At 33.8% G+C, this 19,377-nt stretch overlaps 1 protein-coding gene across 1 annotated transcript in view; it reads right to left on the reverse strand.

Annotated features, from left to right (window-relative positions):
- The window catches only part of Fcho2 (FCH and mu domain containing endocytic adaptor 2), a 129,776-nt gene that overhangs the window by 9,792 nt on the left and 100,607 nt on the right, over positions 1-19,377 (reverse strand). Inside the window, exons 18-22 of the mRNA XM_077800364.1 lie at positions 15,650-15,753; positions 11,228-11,357; positions 6,219-6,330; positions 2,964-3,119; positions 2,475-2,607 (exon numbers count right to left, since the gene is read on the reverse strand). Of these exons, the coding sequence (XP_077656490.1) occupies positions 2,475-2,607; positions 2,964-3,119; positions 6,219-6,330; positions 11,228-11,357; positions 15,650-15,753 (635 nt within the window). The remainder of the gene's footprint in view (positions 1-2,474; positions 2,608-2,963; positions 3,120-6,218; positions 6,331-11,227; positions 11,358-15,649; positions 15,754-19,377) is intronic.

Consider the following 19,377-nt stretch of genomic DNA (forward strand, 5'->3'; position numbering starts at 1 on the left):
TGTATATGGTGCATGTTCCCCTGGCTCTAACTGCTGAAAATCTGATTTGACAGCTTAGAGACAATGCCCAGAAATCAGCATATTATCAGATAATTCTTATTTATTTGTGTAAAGTTTGAGAACTTTTCAACATTCAACATAGAATTATTCATGAATAATGAGAATTTAAATATAAAACAACAGAAAAAGGGGAGATTCACCAAACAGTTCCACAAGCCTGCAATCAATACTTCCAACTTAATATGGTTGACTTTAATCAATGACACACTTTCTTTCAATTCTTCAACTCTGCTCAAAGGGCTCCTTTTGAAGCCATTTAAAAAGCTATCCTGGATAAAGTTCAGTGGTAGAATGTTTGTCTAGCACATATAAGGCCCTGGGGTTCAATCCCCAGTAACACACACACAGAGAAAAGCTACACTGACCACCCTTTACAAATTTTCGTTGAAACTACACTTTTGTCAGGTGCGGTGGCGCACACCTGTAATCCCAGTAGCTAGGGGGGCTGAGTTAGGAGGATCTAGAGTTCAAAGCCAGCCTCAGCAACTTGGCAAGACCCTAAATACAATGACAAAATAGGGCTGAGAATGTGGCTCAGTGGTCGAGTGCCCCTGAATTCAGTCCCAGGTACTGCCTCCCCGGCCCCCACAAAAACTACCCTTTCAATCTTCCTTAACTTTTTTCCCCTTTTCTCCATGTCATTATCTCTAATAAACAATATTATTTAATTATGTGTACTGTCCTCCTGTCCTGCTCCTAGCAATTAGCACGCACTAAATAATAAAAAAATAACCCCCACCCCATCTTTCTGAGGATTGAACTCCAGGGCACTAAAACACGCCAGCCTTTTTTATTTTTTGAGGTCTTACTAAATTGCTTAGGGCTTCACTAAATTACTGAGGCTGGCCTCAAACTTGCTTGCAATCCTTTGCCTCAGCCTCCCAAATTGCTGGGATTATAACAACATGCTACCACAGCCAGCTCATTCTATTTTTTTTTTTTAATGTGGTGCTGAGGATTGAACCTACTCCCTCACTTGTGCTAGGCAAGCACTTTACCATTGAGCCACAACCCCAGCCCCATAACTCATTCTTTTTAATGGCTGTAAGAACTCATTTAATCAATCCTTTTCTTTGCTGATATATACTTAGATTGTTTCCAAACAATGCTACAATGAATGTTCTTTGTATCTTATCTTTACTATGATTTCTGAGAATAAATTTCTGGAAGTGGAATTGTTGAATTAAAGATTATATCTACCCAACAATCTGCTACAACTGCCTTCTCTGAGGTTCTATTTGTATTCCCATTAACAAGTGGCCACACCCCTACATACTAGGTAGAGCATCTGTTGATGGGCATCTAGACTGCTTCCATAACTTAGCTTCTGTGAAATGTACTGCAATAAACATAGGTATATGTATCTTTATGAAACACAGGCATCATGTATGTTTAAAATATGCTGACTTAATTCTTTAGGATAAACACCAAGGAGTGGGATAGCTGGGTCATATGGTAGATCTATTTTTAGCTTTCTTCCATTGTGGCTTTATTAATTTACATCCCTACTAACTGTGTATAAGGGTTCCTCCCTGTACCACATCCCCTCATCTTCACCAGCAGGAAACTAAAATATTACTCCACTTTAGTGTTTGGAACATTTCTTGACCTAGTCTTCCAGGTTTTATTCTTCCAGAGAATTTGAAAATAATTATCAAGTCTCCAAACATAAACAAAGACATAATCTCTATGGGGTCTCTGATCAGAGTCACATTAAATTTAAATTTAATTTAAAAACAACTAAACTTTTTATATCATGAATATTCCCTTAAATGAATAAATAACTTTTCTACATATATGCAAGGCCAACAGACTGTTATGTTTCTTCCTATTTTTTATTGTATTTTTCTCTATTAGTTTTTCTGATTGAAAAACTTATTAATTTTGATATTAATTTTTAAACTGGTCACTTTATTAAATTCCCCTAGATCACAATAGTTTCCTAATTGCTTCTCCTGAATTTTCCAGGAATGTATCACCTGAGAATAATACTTTTGGTTCCTCTTTTCCAATATTTATTACTGCTTATTTTATCCTCTTATCCAACTGTACTGGCTTAACACATTTAGAAAATTCTTCAATAACAATCCTGTTAGTATTAATAGGAATAATGAGTGTCTTTGCCATTCCTCTCTTCAATTAATTATTTTAGTTTTGTTATTAAGACTAATGCTACTGGTCTTTTCAGATTAAGTACAAATTTATTTATTTATATTTATTCAGTACTTTAAACAAATTCTATCAAATTGACTGTATCATCCACTCATTTATTAACAGATTTTCTAGTTTTGAAACATGCTTGCATTCCTGAAATGAACCTCATTTGGCTAAGATATGTTTATTCATTTACTGATGTTCTACACTCCATTTGTTAATGTTTTAATTTAGGGTTTCTTCAATGATGTAATACTCACCTGATACTTTAATACATCCACGTTATAATACGAAGCAGCTGGATTTTGCTCTGATAGCTTCTTGAGGTAGATGGTAACAGCTTGCATGTTCATCCAAAAATCTTTTGTGTTGGAATCACACTGTGATGGATCACTATATGCATAAGAAACATTTTTGTTATTTTATTTGACTTATCTTTTTCCTTTGCCTCTATGTAATAATTTGATAAGTAATTCTCTAAGACTAGTAGAAATGAATCCAAAGATGGGATGAGAGAAAACTCAGATTAGAGGATGAAGAAAGAACACAGGAGAAGGTTGCCTGAAAAATAAGATGGAATGAAACAAAAAGTTTTAAAAATAACTGTCACTAATTCAAAAACAAAATAAAACCACAGAGACTGTTTAATAATAGTAAATAATTTTGGTATTGTCCTCAAATTAAATATTAATTTCTTATAAACATTTCTTTCAAAGAAACTTCAACCTTCAAAACAAACATACACAAACCTGAACACAAGTTGTGAATTTGGAAGAATCTGCTCAAGTCTGCTGATATTTTTCACCCTGAAGCACAGCACAGCAGGAGATGGATTGCTAGTGAAGACTTTAATAATTCCACTTGGAAATGATATAGTCACATCACCAGTGATCTTCACAATACATCTGAAATTGGGAACGTTGGTAAATGCTAAAATAAGATACTTTAATTTCTAATTAAAGCATGTTTGGTTTAAAAAAAATACATGTATGTGTATATACATGTGTGACAATGTGTACATATATATATCTTTTATCATAATTATGGATGAATTATTTCTTCAATTTAATTATAAAAATGATTCTAGGAGAAACAGAACACTCATCTAGCATCATCTTTTCCTAGAATTAAACTTCAAACACAAATGTAAGCACACTAATAATGTTTCTTTACCATCCCCTGAACTACCTTAAGGGCACTACCTTCCTGGGAATACTACCCCTAGTTGTAGCTATGTTCCCCTCTTAGACCCATAAAGCACTGGACCTGATGTGTTATTGGTACATGTCCCTCCTGCTCCTCGTTGCTCCTTGTTGCCCTCTATTTCTTCTTTCTTTGAAACTTGTGCATCAGACTATAGCACTCACTACCCCTTTCCCTTTCAAGTTGTATTCCATACTCCCTCCCTTTCATGCCCTGAAAATCTGAGCTTCTGGCTCACTGTCAATCTTGTCTCATAATTTTAATGATTTCAGTATCCACCTAGTTGGTGCTTTCAATATTTTTTGTCACCAAGTTCTTCAGTCCTTTACTTCCAATGATCCTTTTAGCCTACTTCAGCCATGCACAGCCCCTCCAAAATCTCAAATTCACACTCCCCACTACCTACTTCCTATTTAGTATTTTTCAAACTCATTCTTACTAATACCACATCTTCAAAAATTCCCCAACCTCATTCAAACCTCCATAACCCACTATTCCTAAACCTTTTTCACTAATCTCCACTCACCCTTTATGTCTTCATTTCCTCCTATTTTTGGAATTCTAGGTCCATCATAAGATACTCTTCTTTGCACAAACCCTCCCTTGTTCTTCTTTCACTGTGACTGCTTGGTCAAATAAGTGTTTGGACTAAATCTAGCTCCTTATCCACATCTGTACAGCTGAAGGTGACAACAGAAAAACATATCACCACCTAACCAAAACTCTGAACTAGTACCCCTGGATGTTACCTGATAATTCTAAAACATGCCCTCATCTAGTCACTCTTGTCGTACTTTCTTTTTCCCCCTAAATTGTAACATCCCCTTTCCCTCTATTCTCAGCTGATGACTTTGCTTTTAATTTTACTGAAGAAATAAATCAGAAAAGAACTTCCTCACACCTTCACTACTAAACTCCTAATCTATCTGTATCTTATGCCTTCTCTCCTTTTTCAACAGATTTCTGCACCTAAGGTTAATTACACTGACTGACTGGAACTTATCAACTTTTACATACCAAAGGATCTCACTCTCACTGCATTGTCTATTTTCTTTTCTCCACAAATACGGGGTTTTTCTCATCTGTATACAGACATGCTGGGATATCTATATTTAAAGTTTATATACAGATACATAAACTTTATGTATAGTATATATTTAAACTTTAAATAAATGTTTATATAAAGATTATTTATATAAACTTTAAATAAACTAACAAAAACTAAAATAAGTAAAACCCTCCTCTGATTCAGCTATTTTGCTCCTGCCATCATTCCACTTCTCTGCTTCCCCTTAGAGCAAAACATCCAAATAATTATCTATATTTTTTTCTTTCCAAATAGAGTTTAAATCTGCATCATCTCCTGCTCCAACACTCTCCTGCAAACAGGCTTAATTCCACTGCACCAATAAAACTGCTCCTGCAAAAGCCACCAATGACCTTTACACTGCTAATAGCCAAATTATGACCTGCTGACAGCATCACATGTAGCTGCACATCTTTCTTCAAGAAATGATTATTCATTTAGTATCTTCATCACTGTAATGGTTCTCTCCTCTTTTCTCTTGCTGCCTGCTGTCTAAATTCCTTTGCTAGATCATTCTTGTCTTAACTGTTTTCAATCCTATAGGAGATCAGGACTTAGTTCTCCAATCACTTTTCTATCCATTCCTTTAAGGTGCCTGGCTAAGTATTATAACAAGCACTTCAAAATTAGCATTCTACTACCTCAGCAAACCTTGAAAACTATTTTCAAAACACATTCAGAGTCTCATGTCTACTCACCACCTTGTTTCTAACATCCTTGCTCAAGCCACCATCATTTTTCACCTGGACTTCTGTAGTTAGCCTCCTAACTCATTCTCCCTCAATCTATTCTGGTTCCCTCCAGTTTATTCTCTATAGAGCAGCTAGAATACTCCTTCAAAATGTTAATAGCAATTTCAACATTCTTCCATTCAAAACCTTCTTGGCTTCTCATCTCATTCAAAATGAATTCCAAATTCTCTATGATGGGCCTACAAGCCCAACCTGATTTGGTACTTCACTGGTTGCATCTTCAACTACTCTCCCCCTTGTTTACTTCTACTTAGTGACATAGTTCTCCTTGCTATTTCCTGAGTATACCAAGCATGCTTTTACCCAGTCTCTTCCACTTGCTGTTTCTCTCTTCCTAGAATGGTATTCCCCCAGATATCTGCATGGCTTACTTCTATCTTTCAAATATCTGCTTAAATTAATCTCAGAAAGGTTTCCCCTGGTAAATGGATCTAAAATAGTACCCTTTCACTGCTATTCTCCACCCTCTTATCCAGGTTTATTTTTCTTCACAGTATATATCAATACCTAAACATATAGTTTTTCCTTGATAAATGATGCAAGCTCAGCAGAGAACATTGTTTTGTTTACTAAAGTATCCTTAGCATTTATCATAGTCATACACAAATGCTTAATTATGACTTTCTTAAAAGTAAGATGCTAAGCCAATTCTGCAAAAGTCTCATATGAAACATGCATTCTAGATCTCTCTAGGAAATGCCATTCTTTCACCAAAGATACACCATCAGCCATACTAGTCAAACAGTAAATAAAATACGGTGAAGCCATCATTTATTACTGATTATAATGATTTTTAAATTTGAAAGGTAATACTGAAATTAGAAAGCAAAATGTAAATAAATCAACAAAAGACCCTAACCTACAAAAACTCCAAGAAAAACACTTAAAATTCAGCATAAACCCCATCCTGACCCCAAACACACACACAGACAAACACATACAGGAGTATTTAAAAAATTAACCTGGTGGGATCTGCTCCTTTAAAATACGCATTTATAGACTCTGTAAGGGCGATTGCCACAGGTAAAGTGTCCTGATTTCCAAGGCTGACAGGGCTGGGACCCCGTGACACACCTAGAATACATAGAAAAACATTTGTTAAATCTTTCAGGAAGACATATATTAAAAACCAAGACAGTCAGATTCACAATGTTAGGTTGTCACAAGTGACCCTATAACTGGTTTCAATGATGTCCCAAAGAGAAACCGAGTGGTTAAAAATATAGGATAAACAAATTGTAATGTAATACAAAGAAAAGAAGAAAGGAAATAAAGTTCCACTGTATGTATATATCACATTTTGCTATCTATTTATCTGTCAGTGGACAGCTGGATTGTTTCCATCTTTTGGCCACTGTAATGAGTGCTGCTATGAACATGAGAATAAAAAACTCTCTTTAGGATTCTGCTTTCAATTCTTTTGGGCATTTATTCAGAAGTGGAATTGCTGTATCATAAGGTAATTCTACGTTTAATTTTTGAGAAATAGCCGTACTGTTTTCCACAGCAGCTGTACCATTTTATATTCTTAATAGTGTTCAAGATGTCTCAATTTTCTCTATATCCTTGCCAACAAGATAGACAGCAAGCTCTCTACCACTGAGCTATATCTCCAGTCCCATAACCTTTTCTTTTTTAATTAAGGAAAATTACACAGTTGACCATGGATTGAAAATATTTGGGAAAAAATTGCCTAATGAACACTTATTTTTTTCCTTATAATTATTCCCTAAATAATACAGTATAACAACTATCTACATAGGATTTATACTGTATAATGTATTATAAGTAATCTAAACATGATTTAAAGTATACAGGAGTGTATGTGCAAACATTGTTGCATTTTATACAAGGGACTTGAACATCCATGGATTTTGTTATCTTAGGAAGTCCTAAAAACTAATTCCCTGTGGATACTAAGGGCTCCCTGTTTTAAATATGGAATTGATATTTCTCCTTGAGTAACTCACACAAATGAATATTTACACATAGTCAAGGGTAACATTAATGTCTGCTACTACTTTGACTATGAAAATCTAAAGAAACCTACAAAGGTTGGGGATGTAGCATAGTGGTAGAGTGCATGTCTTGCATACAAGAGGACCTAGGAAAAAAAGAGGGATAGAAAAGGGAGGAAGAAGGAGAGACAGGAAGAGGAGGGACAGAGGGAAAAAGAAATCTTCAAAGTTAGTTATTCTTTCAATCCTCTAATTTGGGCAAATAATATGAAAATTCTTAAAATGGCTTCCCTATAAACTGTCATGCTTGTTACTGAAATACTACCAAGTAAAGTTTTGGAAAGTAAGAAAAATACTCAAAAATCTACTTAACATTTGGCAGATCCACGTTTTATCTTCTAATTTTGTTAACCTTTCAAATCCATATTGCATAAGCATACTTTCAAAAAAATTAATTTACATATGAAATATTTATTAAAGTCCCTAGAAAAATCTCTAAATTTATACTATATTAATCTAAATAAATAATTTTTAAGAAATGAAACATTCTTTGTATCCTTAACAAGAACATTTTTATTTCCAATTCTGGCTTAAGTTTGTAATATTTAGACAACTGTATGCTTTGAAAATCCAGAGAGCTTATAAATTTGAGGTAAAGGGCACATGGTATCTTCCTGTAACAATGGGTGCTTATGTGTAATTCCTTTCAACTTAGGAGTAAAAATCAGAGGCTCATTCCCATTATCTCCTACTTATGTTTTCCCAACTTCAACTATCCATGTTTTTCTTATAACAGCCTTTGCTCTAGTAGTTTAAGTATTATAATTTTTTAAGCTGATACATTCTTTGTGCTTCTTTTCTAATCATTTTTCCCCTAATTCTGACAGCTTTAGAATTCAGATTTAATGATACTTCTTTTTTTATTTCTGATACTTCTGAATGCTGAGGCAAGGAGAGAGAAATGAAAGAAAATGCAAAAATAGTTATCTTTGATAATTGCAGATTGATATCAATGACACAATTAGCACAAATTTGAGATAGTTAATCTTAGTATTATTCTCAATTTCTGAGATACCATACACTGCTGGAAAAGGAAAAACTAGGTAACAAAGTGTTTTAGATACACTTTAGAATCATTAGTCAACATATATATTTGCTTCTGATACAATACCTGGTGATGTCTCACAGTGCTTTTCAATTTCAGAGAGTGTCCCAATCAAATTATCATCTTCTATCATATTTAAATAAAACAAAATATTGCAGGAAAACATTTTCAAGAAACAAGAAGAATCAAAACTTAAAATCTAAACAGAGAGCTGAAAAAGCATCATGACAAAGAAGACTTCATAGATTTAGATTTAAAGACCTCTGTTGTTCAAAGGTGGCATATCCACCTGCCTGCCTGAATCAACATTGTCGCCAACTTGGGGTTCTCCTGTTGCCAACACTAGCTGAAATCATAAATATGACTTACTCAATAAAAAATTAACCTGAAATCTCCATCAGAAATAGAAAATCTTCTAAATAATCTAGATAATGTGAAAGAACTAAAGCTTATTTTGGCTACCCAGACTACCTGCCTGATTTTTTTCTTTTTTCCTCCACATACAGATTTTATATGTAAACTTTTTTGTTTTAATTAAAATTTTATTTGTGCATTTTAACTGTAAAGAAAAAAGAATTTGGGATCTGGGGTTGTGGCTCAGTGGGTTCAATTCTCAGGATCACATATAAATAAATAAAATAAAGATCCATTGACAACTAAAAAATATTTTAAAAAATAATAATGAATTTCATTGTGGTATATTCAAACATGCTTATAATATGTTTATCATTTCTACCCCACTATTACCCTGCTCTCTTTCATTCCCTTCCTTTTCTCTAGTAGTCTTCCTGTTACTTTCATGTTGTCTTTTTTCCTCACTAGATTCCACATATGAGGGAAAACAGGCAATAGTTGTATTTCAGAGGTTAGCTTATTTCACTTCAACATGATGCTCTCCAGTTCCATCCATTTTCCTGCAAATGACATGATTTCATTCTTCTTTATGGGTGAATAATACTCCTTTGTGTATATACATCACATTTTCTTTATCCATTTATTTACTGATGGGTACTTAGGCTGATTCCATAAGTTGGCTATTGTGAATTGTGCTGTGAAAAATATAGATATGGAGGCATGTCTATAGTTAACTTTGATTCCTTTGGATATATACTTGGAGTTGGTTTAGCTGGGTTTTTATAGCTTCCAAATTTCTAGTAGGGTGTGTGTGTGTGTGTGTGTGTGTGTGTGTGTGTGGTTTTTAACAGAATCTGTGGGAAGCAAAATTAACAAGACCACATATACAAACAAAAATAAAAATGTTCATTAAACAAATAAAAAGACAAGCTTATTAGATATATTCAATTTACATGAATCTGAAAGATGGGAAAATGCTATATATGAAGGTATATAAGGTGGTCACATGTTTAGGCATTTAGAAATCAAAACATTTCATATTTCCTTCTAGCCTATATTACTTATGCTATATTTACAATGGCCACGCAGATAAGATACATTACTCTTAAGTAAATTTTGACAAATTAAACTGAATACAATTAAATCAGCTTAATTAAAACTGTCATTCTCAAACTTTAGCATTATAAAAATCATTTGGAAGGGCTGTAAAAAGTTTGGTACCCTCACTTCTAGATTGTCTGATTTTTAAAAGTCTGCATTTCTACTAAGTACAGAGGTACAAATGCTGCAGGTCCAACAACTGCACTTTGAGCGCTATTGAATTGGTGCTCATTTAGTGTACTTCAGGTGTTGCTCTTGAAACACAATTGATGCATTTAAGTGGCTTTGCGCTTTGCTTATTACATTGAGAAAAGAATCCGTAGGAAGAACTAAGTAAAGATAATGACAGAAAAATTCTTGAGCAAAATATTCTAGAGCTAGTAAAACACTGGATTTGTTCAATGAGGTTCAGGCTTATAGTTCATATAATAGCTATTTTTAAATCTTTATGATTTAAATTCATATAAAAATATAATTCATTGAAAGCCCAAAACCCTTTTCTTTCACTGAACCAATTGTTTTCAGAACACAATTATTATTTTGGGGGGAATTACTGGGGCTCGAACCCAGTGGCACTTAACCACTGAGCTATATCTCCAGCCCTTTTTATTTTTTATTCTGAGATAGGGCCTTGCTAAATTGCTAAGGTTTGCTTTGATCTTTTGATCCTCTTGCCTCAGCCTCCTGAGCCCCTGGGATTACAATTATGTGCCACCACGCCTAGCAGAACACAATTGTTTTTAAAACACAAACTTTCTTAAGAATGCATCTACGTATCTGGGGCACAGTGGTGCACACCAGCTACTTGGGAAGCTGAAGCAGAAGGTTCACAAGTTCCAGGCCAGCTTGAGCAACATAGTTGGACCTGTTTCAGAATAATAAATAAAGGGGTCTATGGATGTAGCTTACTGTTAAGTGTCCCTGGGTTCAATCACCAGTACCAAAACAAAAAACAAAAGAATGCAATTATTAGTTCATGGTTGAAAGCATACCATTATATTTTGCCTTCAACTATTTATATTGACCAGCATTTTATACATCTGATTTTTTCTTAAAATTACTTGGGAGTAAATCCAGGGGAGCTCTGACACTAAGCTACATATCCGGTCCTTTTTATTTTTATTTTGAGATAGGGTCTTGCTAAATTGCTGGAGTTAGTCTTGAACCTGCCATTCTCCTGCCTCCACCTCTGGAGTAGCTGGGATTACACGTACAGCTTGACTCATTCTTAATAGTGCTAGCCACAGTTAAAATTCTCCTATACATAATAAAGACTGAAATACAAAAGGAAACATGAACAGTTTGACAATGTTAGGTATGTTTCCTAAAAGATATTTCTATTATTAAATTCTTCAGTAGCCCATTAAAAATATATATGTATGTTATACATGTATATATAAAATAGTGTTCATCCTTCATATGCTAAATTTCATAATCAACAATGACCACTTACCTACTGTTGGAGTATTGGCAGCACTCAATGAAGTAGATGATGAGATAGAGGAAGAACTTTCTGCCCGGGCTAAAGGAGCAGCAGGAGGTGGGCTGGTATTGGAAGTTACAGGTGGACTGAATGGCCTGGGCTTAAAAACAAAAAGTTATTTATCAAAATGCTAAAACAATTCTTTCCTTGTTAGAGAAGATTTTTAAGTATCAAATAATTTTAATATACCAAGCCAAATTTATTGTTTCTTATAATTCAAAATCAGAGATGCCATATGTCAAATCATTTTTAAGAATATACTGAAAGCTGAAGAGGCTGTTATTAAAATAATGCTATTAAAAATATCTTTGTGCATAAAATATCCTGTATGTCAAAAACCGTACTTAATAAAGATTCTCAGAAGTCAGAATTACTAGTTTAAACAATATGAAGGCTCTTCATATATACTACCAAACTGCTTCCCAAAAGGGTTATTCACTTTACCCTACTATCCAGTACATGTCAGATTATTTCTCCAGTACCCTTAGCAATGAATGGATGACTCAAAGAAGGAAAAATAATAATTAAAATGACTTTTTAGTTAATTTTTATTGTTTGTTTTTGGAGACAAGGTCTTACTAAGTTTCCCTAATTGGCCTTGAACTTATGATCCTCCTGCCTCTGCTTTCTTGAATTGCAGGAATTATAGGTATACACCATCATGCTTGGCTTTCTAATTAATTTGGTAGGTAAAAACAGAATATGAATTTTCAGTTTTAAGAATAATGTGATGTGAACTTTGGTTTGTGTAAAGGGGAATCAGGGGAGGGGTGGGGATGGGAAGGATGGTAGAAAGAAACAGCCAGAGGAATGAGAAGTTGTGCTCCTTTTGTGTACTCTGTCAAAATACATTCTATTGTGAAATAAATTAATTTTAAAAAAAGAATAATGTGATGAGGTTTTGGTTTAGTATTACCTGAACTTTCACTAATCCTTTGCCTTACTTGTTACAAATATTTCCCTCCATTAACATTGCTTCCCCTTTATTTCTGATGTTTAAATATATCTCCAACTTATTTGTCTTTTACTTGGGTGAATGGACTTTTTCTTTCCAAATTCCTAATTGCTCCAATAACACATTAGCAACATTTCCTAAGGTATTTCCTTTTTCAAAAAAATAGGTATATTCAGCTTAATTAAAAATAACTAATCAAAAGGAGATCAGGTAGGGAGCAGTGGCACACACTTTTAATCCCAGCTACTTGGAGGCTGAGGACAATTGTGAGTTCAAAGCCAGCCTCAGCAATGGTGAGGCACTAAGCAACTCTCTACATAAAATATAAAATAGGCCCAGGGATGTGGCTCAGTGGTTAAATGCCCCTGAGTTCAATCCCTGGTACCCCCTCCCCCACCAAAAAAAAAAAAAGATCAGTAGAAAAAGGAAAAAATGGGGTAGGAGGAGTGGAGATAAGGGGGAAGTGCTGGGGAGTAATATTGGCCAAATTATATGGTTATATTTTATGTATGAATGAATACATAACAACAAATCATTATGTACAACTATAATACACCAATAAAAAAGTAGAAAGAAAAAATAGATTTTTAAAAAATGCATTTTCTTGCTTATAAAGACAACAAATATTTATTTAGTGCCTACTACGTGGCAGGCCCTGGATTAGGTACCAAGTACAAAGCTGTGAACAAGAAAGATACTTTCCTCACAGCCCTATCTATAAGTGTTCATACACTAAATCGGTCAACTCTTCATTATATTAATAAAAACATATGGATATGCTATAAACTATTAGGTTTTACTATATAAAAGTTTATAATTTGTAATCCTCTCCCGTCCATTTAACTATTTTTTTCCTAGAGTATAGCTTTCTGATGACTCCTGATTATGGACATCACATTGAAAATAACCAGTAAGATTATAAATATGCAGCTATATCTTTATACAGATAAAGATGATACAGGAAATGGGGCTGAACAGATACTGAATTCAATAGCTGGTCTGAAACTGAAAACCTTGGAAAAAGACTTCAGATCAGCTACAGCAGGGAATAGTTTTATGGCAACATGGCTTCATGATCGATGATGTGGCTGCATTTTTAAGAGCATTTTACAATTCTTAAGGAAAAGGCAAAAACAGCTCTTTTCTGAAGTGGTTTTCTCTTATTTTTAGAATGCTATTATGATGTAGTGGTCAATATCATATGAAATGTGGCTAGTCCAAACTAAAATGTGATATAAAGTATAAAATACAGAGTACACTTCAAAGATTTAACATACACGTAAAAAAGTAAAAATTTTAATTATTTTTATTCTGAATACATATTAAAATGTAACGATATGCTGAATAAAACAAAACATCAAAATATCACTGTTCTTTTTTAATACAGCTACTAGAAAATTATACATGTTACTTTAAAACAGTGTACATTAGTGTACATCAGAATCACTTGGAGACCTTTTTAATGCACAATTTCTGGGCCCCTCTCAGAGATACTATTTCCACTAAGTTCCTGGATATGGCTATGCCACTAGTCTGATACCCTGCTTTGAGCATCATTCCTCTAGAACAATGAAGATGCTATCTGATGGACCACACAGCAATAAATATCAAGAGTCTTAAAAATGTGCATACCATTTAGTTCATGAACTTCATTTTAAAAATTTGTTTACTAAGAAAATAGAGAATGTCTGCAAAGAAGCAAACATAAAGATATTAATTAAGACATTGTTATAAGGAAAACTTGACAGCTTGTATCTAATCTTTCATTTCATTTCTAGTAAGTCAATTCACTGGGATAGGAGTAAAAAAGAAAAATGTCATCATTTCAATACATGGTGTTCAAGCCTTTTCATTTATTCGATGAATATTTCCTAAATATTTCCTGTACAATGTGACAGGCATTTTGCAAAAATCAAGGACATGAAATTGGCTAAGGTATAGTCCAGTAAGGGAAACACACCCTAAGTCTACATAATGTGATATGTGTATTAATAGAAACATAAGCAAAATATATAAGCAATAGAATGATTAAATATGATGGAATGATCAAAAACTAGATGGTGATATTTAGCTGGGTCTTAAAGAGAGAGACTAACTTGCTATTAAGAAAACTGAGATATGAAAAATTGTGCTCTATATATGTAATAAGAATTGTAATGCATTCTGCTGTCATATATAAATAAAAAATTTACATAAAAATTAAATTTCCAAAAAACTGTATAAACAGAATATGAAGAATATCACTTATTATAAAACATTTATGAAAAGCTAATTTTAGGGTTCTAAAAAGTTTGCTATGTTCATATATGGAATTCTACCTATACACTTATAATGCACTAATTAAAATAATAATGATTATGATGATGATGATAATAATAATAAAAGGGATAACAATAGAGGAAGCAGATCAAGGGGAGGGAAGAGGGCAGTGAAAGAGAAAAATGGGGAAATGAGACCAAATTATGTTATGTATATGTACAAACATGGCATAATGAATCCCACTATTATGTATAATTATAATGTATCAATAAAAAATTTTCAAGAACTTAAAAAAAAACTGAGGAGTGCTTTAAATAGAAGAAGCACAATAAGAAAACATGAATGTATAAAAGAGCATGATGTAGCTTAGTGGTAGAGTGTATGCTAGCATGCATAAAACCCTGGATTCAATCCCCAGCACGAATTTTTTTTAAAAAAGCATGATGTGTTTGGAGAACACTGGAAAGTTTCAAGTGGCTGGAACCTAGGCTAGAATAAGAGGAGAAAGTTGGACAGTTAGTCTGGTGATGCAGGTTGCTAACACAACTTTATGAAGAGTCTTGAACATTCAGCTAAAACATCCAACCACGTGTATTATGAGGTACCAATGGAGATAAATACCAAGGGAAAAATATAAAGTTTGACTTTTAGAAAATTAATCCCAGCAATTAGTTTAGAAGATGAGGCAAAATGAATTGGAGGCAAGAAGGCTGGTTTGGGATACCCTCACTATAAATATAGCCCACAAATTTTTCCCATTATCAAATGACTTTTCAAGACCATATTCCCCACCATACACTTTTAAGTCAATTAACTGATAGAGACACCAGTTCTCTATGAATAAAATAAAGAAGGTGAACTAGATGCCCTCTAGGACCTGGAAGTATAATTCTAAGGTCTTAAGAACACACCACCATTACTTCCTTATATTTGACTTTAAACAGAACTATGTGAAAATTGCTTCTTTATTGTGAGACAACAGGTTCCGAATGGTGTTTTCATATTATTGAGACTATAAGGGAGAGTGAAGGAAGTATTGGTTGGGGGAATTTTTCTATATTTGGAGGAGCTGAGTAGAAAAGTATTTTAATGTACAGGGGCATACAGAAAAATATCATTTGCATCTTAAATCAAAACAGTTATATAATTTAAAAAAAAAAAAACACCTGAGTACATACTATTTCATTAATCCCACTGAGTTTGCCTGAAGTAAGCTTTGGTCTGGAAGCAGGCCTTGGAGGTGGGACAATGGTGCCTACAGAAAGAGGAGTTGTGGGCCTGGCTGGTGAGGGGAAAAAGAGAATTTGAAGAAAATCATTAGTATGTGGCAATCTTTATATAAAGACACTCTATTATAAAGGAACTGTTAGGATTCAAAACTCATTTTCTATGTTTTTTCAAAATGTAATTATAGGTTTTGTTGAAATAGTGGGAATCTATCAAATATGCTTTTTTTTGAAGCTACCAACAATATTCCTGAGAAAACAATCATTTATTAACCTTTCAACAAAACTGACATGCATGTAAATGTCATTCCTTTTTCAATTTTTTATTTATATGTATATAAATTAAATCTGATAAACTGGTGAAAATAAACCCTTTAAGGCCAAACATCATTATTACCAATATATCTACTTTACAGATAGTAAATCAAAACCAAGCCTTTGTAGCTGTGCTTCAGAATAATAATGTGAACTCCAAATAAAACACTTACCTTAATTAAACTTATTAATTCACTTTTAAGTAGAACCACAAGGTAACATTTTTAAGAATTAAAAGCATTAAAAATATTCTATTAATTTGCTGAAATTATTTGCCTAAATCACTTCAGTTAATTTTGAAGTTTATAGTATCTTTTCTTAAATCTTACACAAATTTCATGTTCAGTTTTGTAATACCATTAGCAAATTTTACAATTTTTTAAAATCTGCATTCCTAATTTTAAAAACTCTTATCATAGTATAAATTACTGAATGAAATTGAAAAATGTACATCACCAAGTCACAAATGAATTAGCATAATCAAAGTAGAAATGAAGATGGAGAAAAATATGCTTAAATTATTTTTAAATAAACTTTAAACTTTCTTGGTTCAATCTAAAATATGTGTTATAATTCAGAGATTGAAAGATATAAAAGGGAGAAAAGAAATATATTCATCAAGTTCTAAAAATTTACAAATGTACAAAATTAAAAACATATAAATGGTCCTAAATTCGTACATGGAGAAACAAAGAGTAAAGTTGAAGGCTCTTGATTAACAATGGAGGAATGCAGGAATGAATGGGAGGGGCATACAGGTTGTAAAAAGAAATTTAAAGAAAAAGATAAAGTTATAGAACTGAAAGTAAATGCATGGGAATAAGGAATCATATAGAAAGTGTATCACCATAAAGGGATAAAAGATATAAAATTCAGGTCGTTTGAGGAAAACAGTAAAAAGTTAAAAAAGAAATCAAGCCTAGATTCGGAGACTGCTGCCTTCTTCCAGTTAGTACTAGTTCTTTCATGCTGTACTCATACTGTAAGATGTTCACTATAAGAAACGTGCAACAACCTGAGTACCACAGTACTTCCCTTTGCTATGACGTATCTCCTTTAAAGATATGCTCATTATCCAGAATGGCAGCTATTATGAAGACAAATAATAAGTGTTGGCGAGGATGTGGGGAAAAGGGTACACTCATACATTGGTGGTGGGATTCCAAATTGGTGCAGCCAATATGGAAAGCAATATGGAGATTCCTGGGAAATCTGAGAATGGAACCACCATTTGACCCAGCTATCCCTCTCCTCAGTCTATACCCAAAGGACTTATAAACAGCATATTTCAGGGACACAGCCACATCAATGTTTATAGCAGCACAATTCACAATGACTAAACTGTGGAGCCAACCTAGATGCCCTTCAGTAGATGAATGGATAAAAAAATGTGGCATATATACACAATGGAATTTTACTCAGCAATAGAAGAGAATAAAATCATGGCATTTGCAGGTAAATGGATGGCATTGGAGAAGATAATGCTAAGTGAAGTTTGCCAATCCCAAAAAAACAAATGCCGAATGTTTTCTCTGATATAAGGATGCTGACTCATAGGGGGGTAGGGAGAGGGAGCATGGGATGAATAGATGAATTCTAGATAGGCAGAAGAGTGGGAGGGAAGGGAAGGGGCAGGGGATTAGCAAGGTTGGTGGAATGTGATAGACATCATTATCCAAAGTACATGTATGAAGACATGAATTGGTGTCAACATATTCTATATACATACTTTATATGAAAAACTGTGCTGTATACATGTAATAAGGATTGCAACACATTCTGCTGTCATTTTTAATATATATAAAATATACACACACACACACACACACACACACACTAGCACTGACCCATATGCCTGTGTTATTTCAAGCTTGTGACACAGTTTAACACAACAGAGGCATTTATACCTGAAGCTTCACTACTACTGATCAGAAGGCCTGTCCAAAGACTCAAACCAAGCCTCCTGGTAAAAAAGTAAAGTTTAGTTCCTCCAAACAATCAAAATTGAAGCTTATTTTTCTTTCTTTCTTTTTTTGGTCCCAGAGATTGAATCCAGGGGTGCTTAACCACTGAGCCACACACTTGGCCCTTTTTAATATTTTATTTAGAGACAGGGTCTTGCAGAGTTGCTTAGAGCCTCACTAAGTTGCTGAGGCTGGCTTTTGAACTTGTGATCCTCCTGCCTCAGCTTCCTGAGCTGCTTGGGGTTACAGGCGTGCACCACAGGGCTCAGCCAATTCTGGCTTTTTGAGGAAAGCTAACAATTAGGTAGCCTCAGGAGGAGATTAATAACAACTGCTTACATTTTTAGGTGTTCTAACTGTACTTTGTTTTTTACCAGTGGATCTTATGGCTATAAATATCTATTTGATGTATTTTTTCAAGGAATAGGAAGTTACTATCTATAAAGTAAAAAGACAACAGCATTAAGATCTAAACTATATCTGCTCTCACATAAGGGAATAGACAACACGTTTGTCAGATCATTCTTTCTCTGAACAAAGCAGTAACTAATTTAGAGTCTAGCAGCAATGTTAATGATGTAGGAAATGATGACATCATTGTTAGCTTCTACTGTCAGTAATTTTTCAGGACATGTAATATTATGGCAGAGGTCACTCTGATTTTCAGAGATGCTTCTGTTGGAAGACATGCCATCCGAAGAATTGGGGAATCTGAAAGTATTTTCAGCTTTACAATGCATTCTCTGGAAGTGTTGTTACTTTAGGATAAAATAGATAATTAGGGGGAAAATCTGGTGATGGACTTTTCTAGACCCAGAATCTGACCTGGTTTCAACTAAATTTTCAGTTATTACATACCTAGGTATATCAGTGGAAAAGAAAGTGAGTTCTTATTCTTTTCTTTATGGTTAGCAAAATAAAAGGAAATAACTAAAAACCAAAGCCACAGAAAAATTTTAGAACTAAAATATAAATCTATACAGCCAAACAGTTCTGTTATGTTATTTTAATTACTTAGAACTAGAAAACAATTAATAATACATGGAACGAAAGCATGAGCTCAAACTCTTGTGTGTATTTGTGAGTGGTGCTGCTAGGGATTGAATCCAAGCCATGGCAGGCAAGCATTCTACCACTGAGCTATATCCCCTGCCCTCAAACTTTACATTAAATGAGGAAAAAAGTATGAGCATAAAAAACCTAATACATATGAAAAATTATATAAAATGAAGGGCCCAAAACTACACTAAGTCAGAACTATTTGTTTTTCCAGTAAAGCAACATAACTATAACAGTAAGTATAAAGTCTAAAAAGATTTGACACAGTGGCAAAGTGATAGTGCTGTATATGTGGGGTATTCAACAAAGTTCCTGATAAAAACGGTCTCAGGAAGTACACTG

The sequence above is a fragment of the Urocitellus parryii genome, chromosome 1 (assembly GCF_045843805.1).
Source record: "Urocitellus parryii isolate mUroPar1 chromosome 1, mUroPar1.hap1, whole genome shotgun sequence".
NCBI classification, from domain to species: Eukaryota; Metazoa; Chordata; class Mammalia; order Rodentia; family Sciuridae; genus Urocitellus; species Urocitellus parryii.